The 19854-nt window shown below is 42.7% G+C and overlaps 1 protein-coding gene and 1 long non-coding RNA gene across 3 annotated transcripts in view; both read left to right on the top strand.

The window, feature by feature from the left end:
• Positions 1-8546, top strand: part of LOC115254732 (uncharacterized) — a 109008-nt gene extending 100462 nt beyond the window's left edge. Inside the window, exon 3 of the long non-coding RNA XR_009998654.1 lies at positions 8301-8546. This is a non-coding gene — a long non-coding RNA (uncharacterized LOC115254732). The remainder of the gene's footprint in view (positions 1-8300) is intronic.
• Positions 8547-8578: 32 nt separating this feature from the next.
• Positions 8579-19854, top strand: part of LOC134289765 (neurogenic protein mastermind-like) — a 124267-nt gene continuing 112991 nt past the window's right edge. For both annotated transcript variants that reach the window (XM_062856217.1, XM_062856218.1), the window contains exon 1: positions 8579-9387. In XM_062856217.1, coding sequence (XP_062712201.1) covers positions 8797-9387 — 591 coding nt within the window. In that variant the 5' untranslated portion in view covers positions 8579-8796. The remainder of the gene's footprint in view (positions 9388-19854) is intronic.

Consider the following 19854-nt stretch of genomic DNA (forward strand, 5'->3'; position numbering starts at 1 on the left):
TCGGTTTGGATGATGCACTCCTTCGCATCCAAATCTTCATCCCTCACGCAACGGCCCTCATGACTTGACTCCCGTCCGTCGTAAGTTCGCCACGCTTTCGTAACCATTATTTAAGTAACCAAACCGACCGGGGAGCTCATCATCGTAGTACGCGCATATAATCGCCCAAGCAGTACACACAAAACACCCTCTACTGCCTGCATGCAAGTGCTTCATGGTTGCGATGCGACGCGACGGTGGTGATGGCGTTAATAAGTCTATATCGTGGTAATGCTCTTACCCAAACACTTCCCTTCTCGGAATCGCGACCTCCGCCCGACCGGCCGGCGACCGTCCCATCTCATTCCTCTGCACTAGTACTGCCGTACTGCTACTCAGACATTGTCATGCACCACACGGTTGTAGGTACAACGCGCCAGTCCGGTCGCGGTCGTGTGGCGGACCAACAGCAGCTACTGCTCGCTGCTCTAGAGTCTAGAGTCTAGTGAAACTATCGTAGTATGCCATGAAGTGCGTGGAGACGAGTGAGAAGACCGGCTACGTATGAAAACCGCTCTACCAATGTCATTTATGCGAGCGCGCGCGATTGCTGCGAGTGGTTTTACTTTTTTGACTTGAATGAGGCAAAATGCACTTTTTGATAGAATTAAATCTACGTAGTCCTAGGATGGATCCTATGTAAAGTTTGACTACACTACACAGTTAAAGACTTTGCAAAATGTTTCGCCAGTTATTCGCCATCATCATCTTACTCGCCTCAGTAGTCATTGTTATTACACCCTCTATTACATGCTACCGTGACGACAACCATAGAGTCGGCAGTACAAAACATCAGACACTCCGCGCTGCTGTTGATGGCGTTGATTACGTGAAGTGTTGGTGTTCGCTCCATAATGACACCAGAGAGACAGACAGACAGACAGACGCATATTGTTGCTAAGATCTTTGTTTTGTTTCATAGCATCAGTAGCAGCAGCAGCAGCAGTGAACAATATTCTTAGGAAATCGGATATAATTGGAGATTGCCGGCAGTCAGTCAACCAGCAGACGACTCAGCATCCAAGGAACCGTGTTCGTTGCACTGACTGGTGGAAGTTTCAATTTGCTAAAAATGCTGATCGAGCGGCTCTCGATTCGAACGTTTTCATTGCATCCTTTGATTATGTTTACGATGTTTACTGTTTGAAGAAATTCACTCACATAGAGGAGGGTGCTGATGTTGCAATCCGTTCGGAGCTCGGAACGTGCTGAATGGAAATTATGGTACAGTAGAAGTTCGATAATAGCAACATGTTTACGTTTCAGCATTGGTTTCAGCTATCGAATGTTGTTCGATGACTGCACAAATTGGCAGACGTCAGAAAGCTGTCAGTTGCTGCCACCAAGAGTGTAAGATTTTTGGTGTTTACGTAGGTATTTAAGTACCAACCTAACAGGCCATAATTGAGAAGGAGGTTGACCGATTGAAAAACAACAAAGCCACTGGAGTAAATCAACTACGAGCGAGATTCCAAAATACGGTGGAGAAGCACTGGTGAGAGCACTACACTGGGTCATTACCAATATTTGGGAGGAGGAAGTATCCCAAGTAACACACATGTTATATAAAAGTTACGACAGCGCAAGTTTTGGTTGTAGATAAGTTTATTTTACGTTATTTGAACACAATGTTAGAATTACGTAAAATAAACTTCTATACAACCAAAACTTGCGCTGTCGTAACTTTTATATAACATGTGTGTTACTTGGGATTACCGGAGAAGTGGATGGAAGGTATCGTGTGTCTCATCTACAAAAAAGGGCGATAAGTTGGATTGCGGGAACTACTGCGCGATTGCAAGAGAGTTCGTTAGTATCGGGCTGGATTCATGGGTGAATGCGCTACAACGGAACAGATGTTCGCCATCCGCCAGGTATTGCAGAAATGCCGCGAATACAACGTGCCCACACATCACTTGTTCATCGATTTCAAATCGGCGTATGATACAATCGATCGAGACAGCTAAGGCAGATTATGCACTAATACGGATTCCCGGATAAACTGGTTCGATTGATCAAGGCGATGATGGATCGAGTGAAGTGTGTAGTTCGAGTATCAGGGACACTCTCGAGTCCCTTCGAATCTCGCAGAGGGTTACGGCAAGGTGATGGTCTTTCGTGCTTGCTGTTTAACATTGCTTTAGGGGGTTTAATAAGGAGAGCTGGGATAAACACGGGTGGAACGATTTTGACGAAGTTCATTCAGCTGCTTAGTTTCGCTGATGATATTGATATTAAAGCTCGTAAATTTGAGACGATGGCGGAAACGTACATCCGACTGAAGAATGAACCCAGGCGAATCGTATAAGTCATTAATGTGTCGAAAACAAAGTACAAAACAATGGATTCCAGGGAGGAATCAACGAGCCCGCCATCCCGAATTTCTATCGACGCGACGGTGATGAAATCGAGGCAGTTTGTCTTTTCTCCTCGTCCAATTGTTCTAGTTGTGCAGGTCTGACAAGTAGTCTAGACCTGTGCGCCAACTATATTTTGATCGGCGGCGGCGTGAGGGCCATGTTTTGCCACCAGGGATTATACATATTGAGACATTACCTGTATTCTCAGTGTAATGCATGTTGCATCACTCCATTGCAAATGAAGGACAATAAAATATCGATTTTGCTATAGGTTTGGTTTTGTTTTCTCAGAACCTTCAGAAGCTATCAAACTTGATAATAATGATGATGATTTCAGGAAGGAATCCCAAAAACGGATTCCAAAAGGAGCCTTAAAGAAATTCCTGAAGTGTTCCATGATGAAAATTCTGGACTAGTCTCTGCAGGAACTGCTGTATGAAACCCTGAAGAAAATTCTGCAGGAATCTATGGTGGTTCAAGAATCTCTCTTAGAGAGATCTCTACAGAAACTTGCAGAAGATCTCTGCAAAAGAAATCGCTGATTGGAGTTTTCGAGGACTTTCAGAAGGAAATCCACGACGAATCTTCGAAAGAAATTCCAGGAGGATTCCGCAAATAAATTCAAGAAGGAATCCCAAGGGAATTACAGTAGGAATTCCAGGATGAATCTCCGAAGGGAATTCCAAAAGAAATTCGAGAAGGAATTCCGTAAGGTTTTCTAGGAGGAATCAATGGAAAATATCCAGGAGGAATCTCTGAAGGAATTCCAGGGGAAATCCCTGAGAGAATACTAGGAGATATTTCCTCGTTGATTCTCGAAGCAATTCCAGAAGGAATCACCGAAGACATTCGAAGAGGAATCACCAAAGAACTTCCAAAAGGGAATCCCGAATGAAATCCAGAAGGAATCCTCGAAGAAATATCAGGAGAAACCCCAGGAAAGATTTTAGGACGTATACTCAAAGGAAGAATCCCTCAGGTGAAACCCCCGAAGGAATTCTAGAAGGAATCTCCGAAGGAATTCCAAGAGCAATCCCCGATAGAATTCCAGGAAAAATTCTCGAAATAGTTCTAGGAGGAATCCCAAAGGAATTCCAGGAGGAATCTCCGGAAAAATTTGAAGATAAATCACCAAAGAAAATCCAAGAGAGAATCCCGAAGGAAATTCCGAGGGAAATCCAGAAGGAATCCTCGACGAAACATCAGGAGAAATCTCCGAAGGAATTTTAGCAGGAATCCTCGAAAAAGGTTTAGAAAGAATCCTCGAAAAAAATACAGCAGAAATCCCTGCAGGAATCCCAGGGGGTTCCACCGAAGGGATTCCGGGAGGCATCTCCGAAGGAATTCCAAGCGAAACGTCAAAGGTCTTTCAAGAGGAAACCTCATAGGGAGCCCAGGAGGAATCTCCAAAGTAATTCAAGAAACCATTCTCTAAGGAACTCTAGGAAAAAATATCAGGATAAATCCCCGAAGGAATACCAGGAAGAATCTTGGAGCAATTTCATGAAGTATTACTGAAGGAATTTCAGGAGGAAACCCCGAAGGAATTCCAGGAGGAATCCATGACGGAATATCAAGAGGAATCTCCGAAAAATCCCAGGAGGAATTCATGAAGGAATTCCAGGAAGAATCTTCGAAGGAGTTCCAGAAAGAATTTTTAAAGGAATTTGAGAAGGAACCCTCAAAGAATTACTAGGAAGAACCATCGAAAAATATTCAGGAAGAATCCTCGTAGGAGTTTTATGAGGAACTCCTGAAATAACTCCAAGAGGAGTTCCCGCAGGAATTCCTAGAGGAAACCCCGAAATAGTTCCAGCACAAATCCTAAAAAAAATTCAGCAGGAATCCCAAAAAAAATCCAGGCGGAATTTCCAAGCGAATCCGAGAAAGAATCCCCTAAGGATTTCTAGGAGAAATCAACGAAATCCAGGAGAAATCTTTGAAGGAGTTCCAGGAGAAATTCCTGAGGATATTCTAGGAGGAATCACCGAAGGAATTCCAAGAGGAATCCCCGAAAGAATTCCAGAAGAAATTCCTTAAAGAATTCTAGGAGGAATCCTCGGAGGAATTCCATGAGGAATACCCGAATGAATTCCGGGAGTAATCCCCGAATAAATTCGAAAAGGATTTCTCGTAGATTCTTCAGGAGGAATCCCCGAAGGAATAGCAGGAGGAATCACCGAAGAAATTGCAGGTGGAATCCTCGAAGGAAGTCCAGGAGATATCCCCAAAGGAACTCTAGTTGGATCCCCGGAAGAAATTCTAGGAGGAATCTTCCAATTGATCTTAGGAGGAATTTCCAAAAGTAATCCAGAAGGAATCCCTGAGGAAGTCTATAGGGAATATCCAACGAAATTTATGGAAGAATTCCGGGAGAAATCCCCGAAGAAATAACAGGAGAAATTCCTGCAGGAATCCCAGGTGGAACTCTTGAAGGAATTCCGGGAGGAATGTCCGAAGGATTTCCAAGCGGTATACACGAAGAATTTTCAAGAGGAATGCCCATAGTTAGTTAGTTAGTTTTTATTTTTAACTAAAGCCTATTTGAGTGATTTCTTTAAGAGGAATCCCCATAGGAATACCGGGAGAAATCTCCGGAGGAATTCCAGGAGGAAATCCCAAAAAGATTTCAGGAGAAATCCACGTTAGAATATTAGGAGAAATCCCCGAGAGATTTTTAGGAGGAAATTGGGAAGAACCCCTGGAGCAATCCCTGGATTAACTTCTGCAAGAATCACGAGAGGAACTTCTCGAGGAATCCCCTGAGGATATCCTCAAAGAATATTGGAAGGAACTTCTGGGGTAATCCCTGAATTCTCCTGGCGGTATCCTTGGATCTTCCTGTAAGATTCTCTAACGCAAATTCTGTAGCGATTTCTGAAGGAACTTCTGTAAGAATTTCTGAAGAAATTCAGGAAAAATCTCTGAAGAAACATCTGCAAGAATCCCTGCAACTCCTGGAGGAATCTCTGATGGAACTTCTGGACTAATTTCTGTAAGAACTCCTGTAATATATAGAGGAATTTCTAAAGGAATTTCAGAAGGAATCCCTGCAGAAACGCCTGGACTAATTTCTAAAGGCCTCCTGCATGAATTCCTGAAATTCCTGTCTCGTACAAATACGCCAATAGCAGTGTTGAAGACAACTCTAGTCGGGGTATCGACTACCTTTTCTACTTTTTGCTCTAGTTTTCCAGTGGAGTTACCTTGGACTTAGCCATTACCAACCGAACAGTAACCTTTCTGTCTTGTGCAACGCAACGTAGCTATATTGCTGCTCTGTTCATCTGTCCGAGGCGTCATAGAATCCGTGTAGTTCGCGTGATATAACATTATCGCTGAATGCGATCCAGCAGGGTACGGAAACTGCATCGATTCGATCCAAGTTCGTTAACACCAAAGGTTTTTACTGTAGCTGTCTTCGCCAATGTCCATCAATTCTCGCCCGTTATGCAGGTGACATGAAATCTATATAAATGAATGAACTGTCGTTTATGTTTTTCATTGTATATTGTTCTGGCTATAATAGTAAATGAAGCCAACAACGTCCGTATTCTACAGGTTCATTCCAGGATCGCCGGCTGATTGGAGTGCCACTTTCGTAGGTTGAAACAAGAAGAATCAAGCAGTGACAGGACATCCTGGCACAGACATATTCCTTCGTTCACAGACTTCGCTCCAATTAGCATGTCATCAACATAGAAATCTTGCTGGATGACTTCGACTGCGGGTGGATAAGTCTTATCTTCTTATAGCTCCGCGTTGCTAGATACGGTGCCGCAAAAGTACCGTAGGTCACGGTCGTTAGCTGATACGGAAGTTGCTCATCTACGGTTTCTCGCCAAAGAATCCTCTGTAACGGTTGATCCTCATTGACTTCGTTGATCATGCGGTACATCTTCTCTACATCAGCATCGGTCGCATACTGTTGGAGTAGAAAGCAAATCAAAGTGGAGAGTAGATCGCTCTAGACCACCGGTCCCACCATCAGAGTATCGTTCAGGGAAACTCCGGTGTCTGTGGTACACGACGCGTCGAGCGCTTCCTCTGAGCTTTGTCGTTGTACTGTCAGGTTTCAAGACTGGATGATGCGGCAAATAAAAGTGTTTCGGCACATCCTCGTCATTACGAACTTCTCATATATGTATAGCCCATCCATCAATAGACATTCGTGGCTGAATGCTGTATACAGACGGCTATCACAGAGCCTTCATCTTCAGCATCGCGGTCAAGCGGCGTTCTAGTCCATGAACCGCGATCGGCTGCAATCACCTTGGATTTGCCCAACTGCTTCTTCGGTACGACTACCCGAATCGTTCCGTCAGCATCCCTTGTCGTTGTCTGTTCGAAGATCGTCTCACACGAAGGGTCGTCGATGGAAAAACAGCTCTTTGTTCTGCAGGATTCCAGTTTTTAAAAGTGTGCTGACTGCTCTTGGATGTCCTCGGTGGAAACTAAAGCGGTGACTGCACCTAAAGTTGTAACGGGAGCTTCTGGTATCTCTCCGGCCACTATCCAGTTGAGTTTTGTGGTGTACAATATCGGATCAGATTCCGAGAACTTCTTCTTCTCTCTCATAAGTAAGTCGGAGAAGATGGAAACATCAATAATGCTTGCATCCACGGTACTGGACTCATGGCAGCCTAAATTAGCAAAACAGATGTCGAAAGGCAACTTCCAAGTACTGATGTCGAAGCTTTGCCACGGCAGGGTCAACGATATCCGAGGCAGTATGTAGAATTAACTTCCTCAGTTTCGTATGACGAGCAACGCGACGGAATTCTCGCCAGCATTAACTGTTTGGACATCTGTAGGATGTACGCATCCGGAAGGGGAGTTCTACCGTAGACGCTATCTTGTCAGTCACAAATACCGCCGATATAGTTCTCCATCGTGAGAAGAGAGGTATTCGCTACTGTTCAATAGTAACTCTTAATGTAAGGAACGCGTTCAATAGTGCTAGTTTGGCTACTATTGCCGATATGCTTCTACGTCTAAGCACTCCTGGCTAGTACACGATTCTTGAATGCTGCTTCTAGAATTGAGTTCTAGTAAACAATATAGAGTTGGGTTTTACAAAACCTTAGAAATTCCTGAAGGCTCCATCTCGGGTTCGGTGTTATGGAATGAAATGTAAGACGAGGGTTAAAAGTTTCCGGTGGACTTGGCCATCGTCGACATAGCTAACGATGTTACGCAGGAGGTGGCGCATGGACTCCAGGAGTGGCTGGTTCAGTCGCTAACCAAGAGGTGGTACAATGGTTCAGAGTCGGCTACTCAGGCTATACCGGTGGCCTACGGTCGAACTCGACCCTTCTATCTAACAAGTAACTGCGCGAAGAGCACCCTGGTACTGAATGCGATCGGAGCCAGCGGACGGAAAATGGATCCTCAGCAAGGTCCGGGAGAGGTGGAAGATTCTGAAAGAGCGTATCATGATGTTCATTACTGCCAGGCTGCGCAGCTAACCTCGAGGGTGCAATATGCACTAGCTCTCTAAAGTAATACCTTCTTAGTGGCCTCGAAGAGTCGTAGGGCTTGGCGACAATGTAAAGTGGGTCGGAGAAGTCATATCTCCTTCGTTGACCGTTGAAGGCTTAATTTTAATTCTTAGTTGAGCCGTAACGCCAAGCAGAAGACCGACAAGCCACTTTCACTCTGTCAAAGTACAACTTATTTGATCGCCTCCCTGATTCTTCTATTGACAGCGGAAATATCTTTTATTACTCGGTTTCAATCCTATCGATCCATTCCCAGAACAAACATCCGGAAGAAGTGTCACCGGAGTTCCATTTAAAATAATCACGTTCTGAATAATTTCCAACTCCTCTAGCTATCACAACAAACAAAAGTCATTAATCAGATCATTTTTTTTTTCTCCTGCTTTTCTTCCTTGTCTAGATTCGATCGGAACCGAACTGGAACTGTGCAATGATCGCGTCGACGATGGTGCGGACTGAAGATCGACAACGACGACGACGACGACGCGAAGTGAAAGACAATAGCTTCGGCGCATTGTCGACCGGTCGCCGGTGGCGGCAGTAAAAAGGCGCAAAACGCGACTAGAGTGATAGATGATGCACGCGTTCCGTATTGTCCCTCTTGTCAATGTCTTTCAGTGTAGTTTTTTAGTGAAAATTTAGAAGTGTAGAGTGAACGATTGAGGAGATTGAGATGTGCGGGAATGAGCGATCCTGGTGAAGATCTATGTAGACAGTGAGTGGACAGTGCGAGTGTCAGAAGATTGCGAAGAAACTGCGTTAAAGCGAAGCGAGGAACACGTGTCATCAGGGTCGGGCAACAGCCGAAAGCCGGCAAAATTGGGGACTGACCAGCGCGAAATTTGTGGAACACGCACTCGGAAGCGTGCTACCACAAGTCCCAGTCGGTAGTCTGTATGGATGCGGGAGGTCTCCCAGTCTTTCCTGGTGCCAATCAGGCCAATCACCTGAACAACCTTCACCTGCAGCAGCAGCAGCAACAGCAAGCTCAACAACAGGCGCAGCAGCAACAACAGCAGCACCACCTGCAGCAGCAGCAGAATCAGCAACTGACTCTGCAGCAGCAGCAGCAAATGCAGCTGATCAACAGTCAACATCTCCAGCAACAGCAGCAACTTCACCTCCAACAACAGCAACAGCAGCAGCAGCAACAACAACAGCAGCAAGGGGACCTGATCCCCGCCAAACGTCAGGCTGTGTTTGATCGGCTCAAGCGACGGATAGAAACCTACCGGCGCCGACAGAACGATTGTACCCCGCGGTTCGAACAGACTTTCAGTGGAGTGTGTGAACAGCAGGCGAACGAAACCAGTGCCCTGCAGAAGAAGTTTCTGGAAGCGAAGAACAAGCGTGCGTTGAAGAAAGCGGAGAAGAAGCAAAGTGATCAGCCGCAGTCGCAGCAGCAGCAGCAGGCGCAATCGCAGCAATCGGTGCCGCAGCAGCAGCAGACGACGATCGCGGGAAATTTGCAGAGCAGTGTTCATGTGGTGAGTAAAGATTCGGAATTTCCAACATTTTCTGTTCTAATCGTGCGGACTGGAGATTGTGTATCAACTCTAGTACTGACGAACGGGTGCCCTTCAACGCAGTCAATGGTCTCTTTTGCCGGGCGGGCGCGTAAACAGCTTAGAAGACGAAATTAATTTGAGCTAATGGAACTGCCGCGAGAAGCTTCACAGCTCGCTTCTTATCAGTTACGCTGCTCGCCGGTTTGATCTGGGTATTCGTATTGCTCCGCGTGTAGGCACATGTAGGAATGCTTACAATGTCAACCCGATGGCGTTGGTTGTGGCACTACTCGAATGATGATTTATGGAGATTTTGAAGCGTTGTTGTTGGGGACAGGTTGGAAAGACGTCGTCGGAAATCATAATCTTGGTTGTTTAGTTCATGAACTGTTGATGTCGTCGAATAACATTTAAAGGTATAAAGATCTACAATTGGCAAATCGACCTAAAAGTAGAATGTTCTAGTGGTAATGACATGCCACTGATGAATAAACTTAACACGCCAACACGAGCACGCTCATCGAAGTAAGCTTTGATGTGACGTTAATCAAGCAAATGGTATCATGGCTAGCTTTGTGTTTCACATGCACCATAGGTATTTATACTGACTGGTTGATGCAAAACCGTCGTCGTCACGCAAATCCATCAAATGTCAGAGATACATATTCACGCATTCGATTGCTCTAATTGTTCTATCAATAGACAACAGGTCACGGGCACGTGTATCGCGTACCAAAGCTATTATTGTGGTTGATATTCGACCAAAATACATGACATTTCGTTTGCAAGGCGTACAGTTTGACGTTTGCATTGAGTGACGTTCTCCACGTCTACCGAAGCGAATTTCACCTGGTTGAAATGGACAGTTGATTTTGGTTCAAAGCTCCTAGACTGCGGTTGAATAGACAGCTGTTCGTCCAGACGACCGGATGGTCGTCAGCTTTGCATACTCATTAAATGTCCAGACAGTCAAACGAACCGGAAGAAGCTCATAAAATCGTCAATCGTGTTTTTCGTGAATAAACTCGATCATTGAACTGGCATTTTCGAGACATTCAGGGACCTCAAGTTCCATTGCATTGAAAGCAACAATTGATGACGAAACAGTCTTATATGCTAGGTCACTTGTAACACAGACTTCCGCTCACCGAGTGACAAACTTTCCGTCGTGCTTTACTTACTTGGAGTGTTGCACGCCTTGCTTTGCTTTGTATTGTTGTTACGAAAGACTGTTGCTACACAGTTTGTCGGCGTTGTTTCGTCTCAAAGCAGGCTGGTTCCATTCTTTTGGCTTCACACTTCCATTCCACAGTGGTTCAAATGGTCAAAATCACGAGCATATTTGGGCTTTAAATTTAAGGGCGGAAGAGGTCGTATATGACCCATTTAAAAAATGGCGGTATGATATCGTCCTTCCGATAAACTCCAGACAACCAATTTCCACGTATAACGAAGGTTATGACCGTGTTATACGTACTCTTATACATGGAAGCTTTATCGAATAAGATGCTGCAAACGTGTTTGCGATTTATGTTGTACACTACTGCGATGTAATGTAGCATCTTATGCGATTTGAACATATTCGAAAAAAACATTCTTTGCACCTCAATTTCGAACTAATCACCTTTGGCGCCATCCACAAATTATGTAACGCTCTTTTAGGAGGGGAAGAGTGTGGCCAAGCGTTACGGTCCATACAAAAAAATTCTGGTTTTCATACAAAAAAGCGTTACGGAGGGGGGAGGGGGGTCGAAAAATGTCGATTTTGGCGTTACGTAATAAATGGATGCTGCCTTTGGATGAACGAGCCGCACTTGACAGGTTTCATTGTGATCACATATCAATATTACATTACATATCACAATTACATAAGGTCAGCATAAGCGATTTTGTACCTATACTTTAACGAGTTTACCATTTATGTTACTTTCTTTATGTACCTTTGCGAGTTTAACTAGCATAATAAGAAAAAGTCTCAAATAAAGTATTAACTTCGCATCGCAATTATACGATATTATATGACACTTTGTGAGTCTACACACACGCTTATGCGAATTAAACATTAAAAAAACCGTTGATTTATATTCTTCTACTAAAATAATTAGCGACGAAAAGTGCTCCTTCGTCGTTCATATGTTGTATATGCGATAGTAATTTAAAATGGAACATTATACGATGTAATTTGTGCATCCTTGAGCGACTCCTGGACGAACTAATTAATACACCAGTAGTTAAATACTGCTCGTGGATATTATTAACATTCATCATTTTTTGTATAATAATCTTTATGAATATGAAAGCGTTTTTCGTTTCTTATGATGTCCTAGTTGCTCCAAATTGTTCTGAAATGCCGTCCTTTGAAGTAAAGTTATTTTTTTGCCTCATAGAATTACAATTCACAACTTGCTAGAATTCACAAATCTTCTGAAAACTCGAATATTGTTCGAAGAGATTATTAGTAAACTTAGTTCGCGAGAACTTTTCCAGGAAGTTCGCTGAGATCCCAAAAAGGAGCTTCCAAAGGACTTCAGGGGTTGTTTCACTGGATTTCAGGAGTTGTGTAGGCGTTTCAATGGGATTACGAGGATTTCAGGGGCCTTTTAATAGTTTTACGGGTGTTTCAGGGTCGTTTCGGAGGCACATCAGAGAGTTTCGGGGGCTTCAGGAACATGTTATGGGCATTCCGAGAGGTTTCAGGGGCGTTTGATAATATTTCAGAGCGTGGACCTCAGGGAACTCTGAAGGGCCTCTGAAAACCCTCAATATTCCCCTGAATTCCAGGTATCCGTCAGAAACCCGCTGAGAGCGCCTGAAACGCCTCTAAGACCCTCTAAATCACCCCTTAGATCCTCTGGTATTGCTCTGATACTCCCTGAAGCACCCCAGAGACCATCTGGAACACACTTGGTAACCCATGAGGTACCCTGAAACCACTTGAGACGCCCTGAAACGCCCCTGAGCTCCCTGAAGCGTTCTTGAGACCTTCATGTACCTCCTGAAATCGCCTAAGCCTCCCTGAAACGCCCCTGAGTCCCCTGCGATTCACAGAAATCCCCCTGAAACCTACTGGAACCCCATGAAACGCCCCGGAGAACCCCTGAAACCCCCTCAGACCACTTGAAGGGCCTCTGAAGCCCTCTTGATCTCCCCTGAGACCTTCAGCAACGCCCCTGAGACCCCTTTGAATATCCCAGAGAGCTTCTAATACGCCCTGAAATCGCTTGGGATCTTCTTGAAGCGCCCTAAGATTTCCAGGTTCCCCTTGAATTCCCCAGAAATCGCCCTCGGGATCCCCTGGAACACCCCCGAAGATTCTTTGGAACTTCCCTGGAATGCCCTGAAAACGCCAGAAACGCCCCTAAGACTTCCTGAAGCATCCCTGAGTCCTTCTAGCTAGACCGTCCAGTAACGACCAGAGAAGACCCTGAGATTCCCTTGAACACCCTCGAGACCTTCTGGTACCCTTTAAAAGGGTTGAGGTTCCCTTTGAATCTCCCCTGAGATCTACTGGTGCCTCCCTGAAATGCTCCTGCAACCTCCCTTTGCTCTCTCCTATAAACGCCTCCTGGCAGGCGTCACCGGCCTTATTACATTTTCTGGAAAATGTTTATCAGTTTTACAAAATCCTATTTTAAACGAAATTTCGAAAAAAATATTTGGTTTTTGTAAGACATTGTCTATCAGAAAAAAAAAATCAGTAGATACCTTGATCCTTACTTTAAATGTGTATGAAAACGTATTTTTAAAGTAAAGCTTTGTTATTTTATAAAAACTGAAAACCAATACATGAAGAAATGCATCCAGTTTAGCATAAAACAGGATGATCCAATAATCAAGATTTTTCAAAACTTAAAATTTTCGAAAAAATATAATTTTTGAATCAGTTAGTCAAATTTAAATTTCTTTTCTGTTTGTTCAAATCTTTTGAAATTTAGTTTTTATGAAAAATACATTGAAAGGGCCTTTGCGAATTCTTCTAGGAGTTCTTCCGATAATTTCTCTATAAGTTCGTCCGGAAATTCCCGGGGGGAAATTCCAAGGAGTTCTAGGAGTTCTTTCGGGAACTCTTCCAGAAGTAGACGTAAAAACTTGAAGTATTTCTAGGCAAAGTACGTTTAATTGGCAAATTGAGAGATAAATTTGTGAAAAAATTACCACTTGTTTTGGTGGGATTCGAACCCACGACTCCGTTATCGCTAGTCCGGCGCTTCAACCAACTAAGCTACAGAACAAGTTACAACTCTGCAGAATAGAAAGTCAAACTGGATTCGAAGCACCACCCTAAACCGGGTCTGTCTTTCACAACTTTATCTCTCTTTCGGCTCTTAGATGCCAATCTCCCGCACTCTCGCGGCCTACGAACGACAAGTGTGCGCGTATTGTTTTTAGAATGTTGATATTGAAGCTCGACTGACACATACTTCGTCGCCAACCATATGATCGGTGCAAACTCAGTATGCATTGAGCGCTCAACGCGGACGGACGCACGGCCGTCCAACTGCGCTAGAGAGAACGCAACTCATGCATGACAATGATTTTATTGCCCTTTTCCGGCTATACCAGTCGGCTGAAATAGACGTAAAAACTTGAAGTATTTTTAGGCAAAGTACGTTTAATTGGCAAATTGAGAGATAAATTTGTGAAAAAATTACCACTTGTTTTGGTGGGATTCGAACCCACGACTCCGTTATCGCTAGTCCGGCGCTTTATCCAAGTCGGGAGTCGTGGGTTCGAATCCCACCAAAACAAGTGGTAATTTTTTCACAAATTTATCTCTCAATTTGCCAATTAAACGTACTTTGCCTAAAAATACTTCAAGTTTTTACGTCTATTTCAGACATACTAGCCGACTGGTATAGCCGGAAAAGGGCAATAAAATCATTGTCTTCCAGAAGTTTCTACATGAATTTCTGAAGGAGTTCCTCCGAGAAGTTCTCCATGAGGTCTTTCGAAAATTCCTCTACGAGAGCCTGCGAGAATCTCCCCGGCAGTCACTTCTGGAATTACTTTACGAGTTCCTGCGAATTCCTTCAGGTTTTCTACCTAGAATTTGTTTGGGAATTCCTTCGGGGATTATTCTACGATTTCCTCTGGGAATCCCTTTGGGCGTTCCTCTAGTCTAGGAGTTTCTTCGGGTCTTCGTCTTCTTTTCTTATGACTCTACGTTCCCACTTGAACTTGGCGGGAACTCCTCTAGAAGTTCTTCCGATAATTGCTCTATGAGTTCTTTAGGAAATTCAGAAGTACTCATGGAAATACCGGGAGTTACCTCCACAAATTTTACTAGAATTTCAGGAGGAATTTCCAGAGGAATTCTCGGAAGAACTCCTAGACAAATTCCTGGAATAACTCTCAGAGGAATTTCCGGAAGAACTCCTTGAGGAATACCTAAGGAATTCCCAAAACAACTCCTGAAGAGTTCTTGTAGAACTCCGAAAGAATTTCTCGGAGGAACTTTTAGTAGTATTCTTGGAAAAAAATCCTAAAGAATTTCCCGGAGGACAGCCTAAAATAAGTTCTGCAGGAATTCCAAGAAGAATTTCTGGAGGAACCCCAAGAGGAACTTATAGAGAAATTTCTAAGGATATTCCTAAAGGAATTCCCGAAGAAACCGTGGATAGCGTCGCAAGCGGGCGATGGGAGTTTTTTTTTATATAAGTTGAAACTACAATCTTCTTGTCTAACGTCCTGGTCTTGAACGACCTGTGAATAGGTAGTTGAATACTACTATACCTCTGAAACGAATGCAAACTAGTGTAAAGTGTCGTAAATAAATAAAAAAAAAACTACCCAAAAAAAAAAAAGACACATAAAAAGCACCCATGGAAATCATTCTGAAATATTCTGAAGTCTACCGAAACCCTTCTGAAATGCTTTGAAACGCTAGATAACCGCTTCATAGAAGGCTTAGCTCCTGGATCTCCCCAGAAGCACTTCTGAATGGTTCTGAGCTCCTTGAAACCTACGGAAACGTACTGGAAAGCCTATGATACTCCTTTTAAACCTCCTGCAGCGTCTTGAAACCACTTGATCCTTCAAAACCAGCTTGAAGTCATCTGAAGATAATATAATAACCTGCGATACCTCCTGAATTGTCCCGAAATATCCTGAAATGCATTATCCAATGCCTTGAAACGCTTCTGAAATGCCCTGACACCATCCGCCCTCTGAAATTCTTTTAAAAACCTGTGCCACCCCTTCAATTTCCCTGAGTTGAAACGGCTTGAAACGCCCTGAAAATCGCTTCAAACCTTCCTGAAACACCGTAATCTCACATGACTTCAACCTATTTTTTTTACGAGTGATATTTTCAAACATTATAGAGGAATCTCAGACCACCTCCGCTCCACCGTTCAGACATTTGTCCATACTACACGCAGTAAAAAGCATGGTAAAATAAAAAATATTTCAGGTAAACTCAAATAAATTGTCAATTTGTTCTGGCAACAAAAATAAAACTGTTTGGAGCAAATCGAACGTCACATTTTAAGCAAATTCAATCCATTTTTGAAACAAACATGCATCTCTGACAGGTTATGTTAGAAACAAATGTATTTTTTTTTGTTGTTGTGGCAGGTCGGCCCTACGGAAATATTTGTTTTCCTATTAAATTTACAAAGTCATTTCCTCCTCTAGGAAAACCCATTTTCAATGCCAACATCATGTAGATAACATACGCTCCCGAAATCAATGGGATTTCGTGGAAACTTTTGGTGAAACTTGCCTTTTTGCAAAAGGAAATCTTGTTCAGTGCTGCAGCTGGAACTTGGGAGTTTTGTTTATGTTCTCGATGGCGGAACGGGGGGCTCTTCAATGGGTATTGTAGAAATCAATATGTAATTGAGTTAGTTTTAAAAATTAATATTTTAGTTTTAAATAAGTTATCAGTTTACAGAATAAACATGAATATTTTGGTTTCAAACGAATGAAATTTGTCTCCGTGTAAAATTTTGAAATCTGTTCGGACCCTTCCTCTCCGTCCTACAAGGAACAGCCTCTAGCTACTCATTCAGATTTTACAGGATAATTGACAAACTTTCAATAGTTGCTTGTGTTTTTGCTGCTAATTATTTAATGCATATCTCCATTAAAACATTCAAAGCTATATTTAGAAATTTTCTGTATAGCTGGTATGGCCAAATATTGAACCACTATGGCGACAATTGGAACACTTACTCTAGTTAATTAGCAATACTGAAAGGATACAATTTCTGTTATTTTGTTGTGGTCTAGAACCTGATAGGGTTTGTATCTAATTTCCGTCATACTAAGCACCAGCCAATCATTTTTTTTTTTACTTATTCGTTTATTTGGAAGGCTCGGGCGCCACATGAGCATAACTGAGCCGAAATCTTTTGTTTTTTTACAATGATTTTACATTTTACAATTTATTACTGCCTTAAGCTATGTTAGTTTGGGAAGCCGAAGTACTCGCGGCTGTTTCGAGGTTAAGGATTGAGAAAAAAAAATAAAATGTGGAAGGAGGGATTTATGGGTTTAAAACTAAATTATTTGCTAACTTATACTAAAACATTGATGGGACAAATTGACCATATCTGTAACGGAACCAAAAAGAAAGGACTTTATCGGTAGAAAACGACATCCAGCCAATCATGTTGGAGTTCATTCTTGCACCACGGCTAATGCCTCATGGCAAATTAGACACCAAATTTCATGAACTAGCTTTCATATCATGTAAAATAATGTTAGTAAACAACTAGTGATTCCTTATAACATTAAGATTGCATAATTGTCCCTCGAATTCTATTTCCGTCTACTCTACGTCTATTTCAGTCGCAATACCAATTCAATTTCCGTCACACCTTCTACGTGACACCATGGTACAAAGGATCATTAAAAATCATGATTCGATCATAGTTGTGTATTCGAAAAGTCGATCAAATTCATCGCAATCTAAATCGAATTATGTTTCCATAGTGCTAATGAGCAGAATGCTCTTAAATTGAGATCGATTTAGCTTTATAATAAACACCAAATTGTTTAAGTTATTATTTTTGTCCATCAGATCATAATACGCTATCACAGTGCAACGGAAAAATCTTCCTTAGTATTTGTGAAAGACCATGTTTCGTATGCATAAATTCCACGCACACATTCGCTTGCATCCTCCTTTGGGCGAAGAAAACTAGTTTGTTTACATTTTATCAATGGACAAATATAAATAATTTGTTAATTTAAACAGCTGTTATTGCATTCTGCAGCAATGAAATCCAATTTTGCAGTGCCACAGAGCTTCTGTGGGGTGTGATTTGAATGTTAGCTTGATAAGTAAATTTCAACGAGAATAATTATCAACTTGTAAGTGAAGTGAAATTGAAACGTGAAATTTAATGTTATTATTCGATTTCTAGTACTATAGACGCTGGTTATCGATAGTTGCTTCCATCTAATGAGGCATTCGCAAAGGTAAGTCAGAATATCTGTAATGATGTGACGGGAATTGGCGCATATGACGAAGTAAATTGCAACCCAGTTTTGTGGCTCTAAACTTTGGCATTTTTGACGCTATTTTGCTCTTTTATAGACCAACGTGCATCGACTTCTGCTATTCGTCATTGCGCTAAAAGCTCCAGTCCTACCTAAGCCCAGAAATGTCATAAAAGTTTATACTGCCGGTCATGCTGCTGCTGGATATTCCGGTAAATTGCTTCAATTTAAAGTTTAGAGGTAACACGCGGAAGTTGTTGAATCCGATGGATAAGATCGTTTGCGTTTTGGTGGAATTCTGTGAATAAAGTCGCCTTCTCCACAAAATTCGCGCGGTTGACCTTTTGCCACCGGAAAGTCCGATGCACGACACAATTTCCCCACACTCACGGTCTATTTTTACCGAGGCTGTACCTAGAGTTGCACCTGGGAATACAAGTGGAACCCGAAATAGCACCGCACACGCTAGACACAAATTAATAACAATCATGCCTCATTGCTTGGGGCAGTTCGGTTTTTTTTTGTTTTTCTATTCTTTGCTATGCTCCTCAATCAAAGGAGAGAGCAACGGCAACGGCAAGGACGAAGACGACAAGGAAGCTTTTTCCTTCTTCGTGCGATTGACGTCATACGTCTTGGTTACACGGCGCAAACCGATCTGTAAGAAAGTGGCATACCGAGAATTCCCACCAGCTTCCACCTGATGAACTTTCATTTTTTGAGGGGTACCGTGCTGGGTGGAATTGTGGACGGTTGCCCAATTTGAACACTAGGTTTGCAAGATCTTAATAACAACTTAAATAACGTAAAATGAGCTCACCAAACCGTTTTTTATTTAATTACACCCTTTTACGTACATGGTTTATATCCTTTGAGGAACTTTGAGTTATAAAATGTTTATTGCGATTTTTTCTGTCAGATTTTAAAGTATTTTTTCATCTTCGTGGCGTAACGTCCGCATTGGAACAAAGCCTGCTTATTAGCTTCTATGAGTAAGAGTATTCTATGCGAACTTCCACAGAAAATAACTGTGAGTTTCCTCTGCTTCCTATAAGTAATTTCAGAATACTTATAGATTTGTTTGCCAACCGGGTGCATTGCCAATGAGTTCAATTTCGGTACTTGACGGTACCGATAAAGAAAGCTTGCTAGGGTGGTGGCGAGATATCCTTTCAGGAAAACTGATAGCCCTGATGTAGTTGTTCACACACCTACTATCAACGGATGACCCTAACAGCAGCGTTTAGAAGGTATTCTTCTTCCTCAGAATGGCTGTACGTTTTCTTTGGAGCTCTACCTGCTTCGACCAATTAGGGTTCTTGCACCTCATTCAATACTATGTGTGAGTGACCCAAGAAGACACCATGTCTGGGAGACGAAGCGATGCGACAACAAGAAGATGACTGCTTCTGACATGATGTTGCTAGTTAAACCAACCAAAGTGCAGACAGCACCGCCAGCCAGCAAACTGGACAAGCTTGTGCATTTCAGGATTTCAGTCTTGCGACCGGCGGGTACGGTGGGAGAGAAAAAAACGAGTTGAAATTGAAGAGGATATTATCGATTGGGGAGCCTTGGAGAGAAGCCAGCGAAATGCTGTGCGGACTCTGGATGCAAGTGGGCCTAAACTCTCTGGACTGGGCTGGATTTGACGACGACTACGACGACGAGGTGGAAGTTGTTTAAGATGAGATTTATTTTTGAAATGACCAATCAATTTTCAGTCGCTATGTGATAAGCTTGGATGCAATCTGAAAGCTTGTGTGCGCTGTAGTTTGGAGAAGCGACAGTAACTATTCGGTCATGTTCTTTCACTAACATTGATCTGTGTGAATGAAATTTTTCATTAAGGTCGTCTCATTTTTATCTTCCATGCATTACACCCCAAAAATGCCAAAGGTTTTAGTTGAGTGTTTTGAATCGTACAATCACTAAAAGTTGTTCTACATATCAGGATTGAAAAATATTAGTTAGGTTTTCCGTTAGGGAGTTTCTTGG

The sequence above is a fragment of the Aedes albopictus genome, chromosome 3, assembly GCF_035046485.1.
Source record: "Aedes albopictus strain Foshan chromosome 3, AalbF5, whole genome shotgun sequence".
NCBI lineage: Eukaryota > Metazoa > Arthropoda > Insecta > Diptera > Culicidae > Aedes > Aedes albopictus.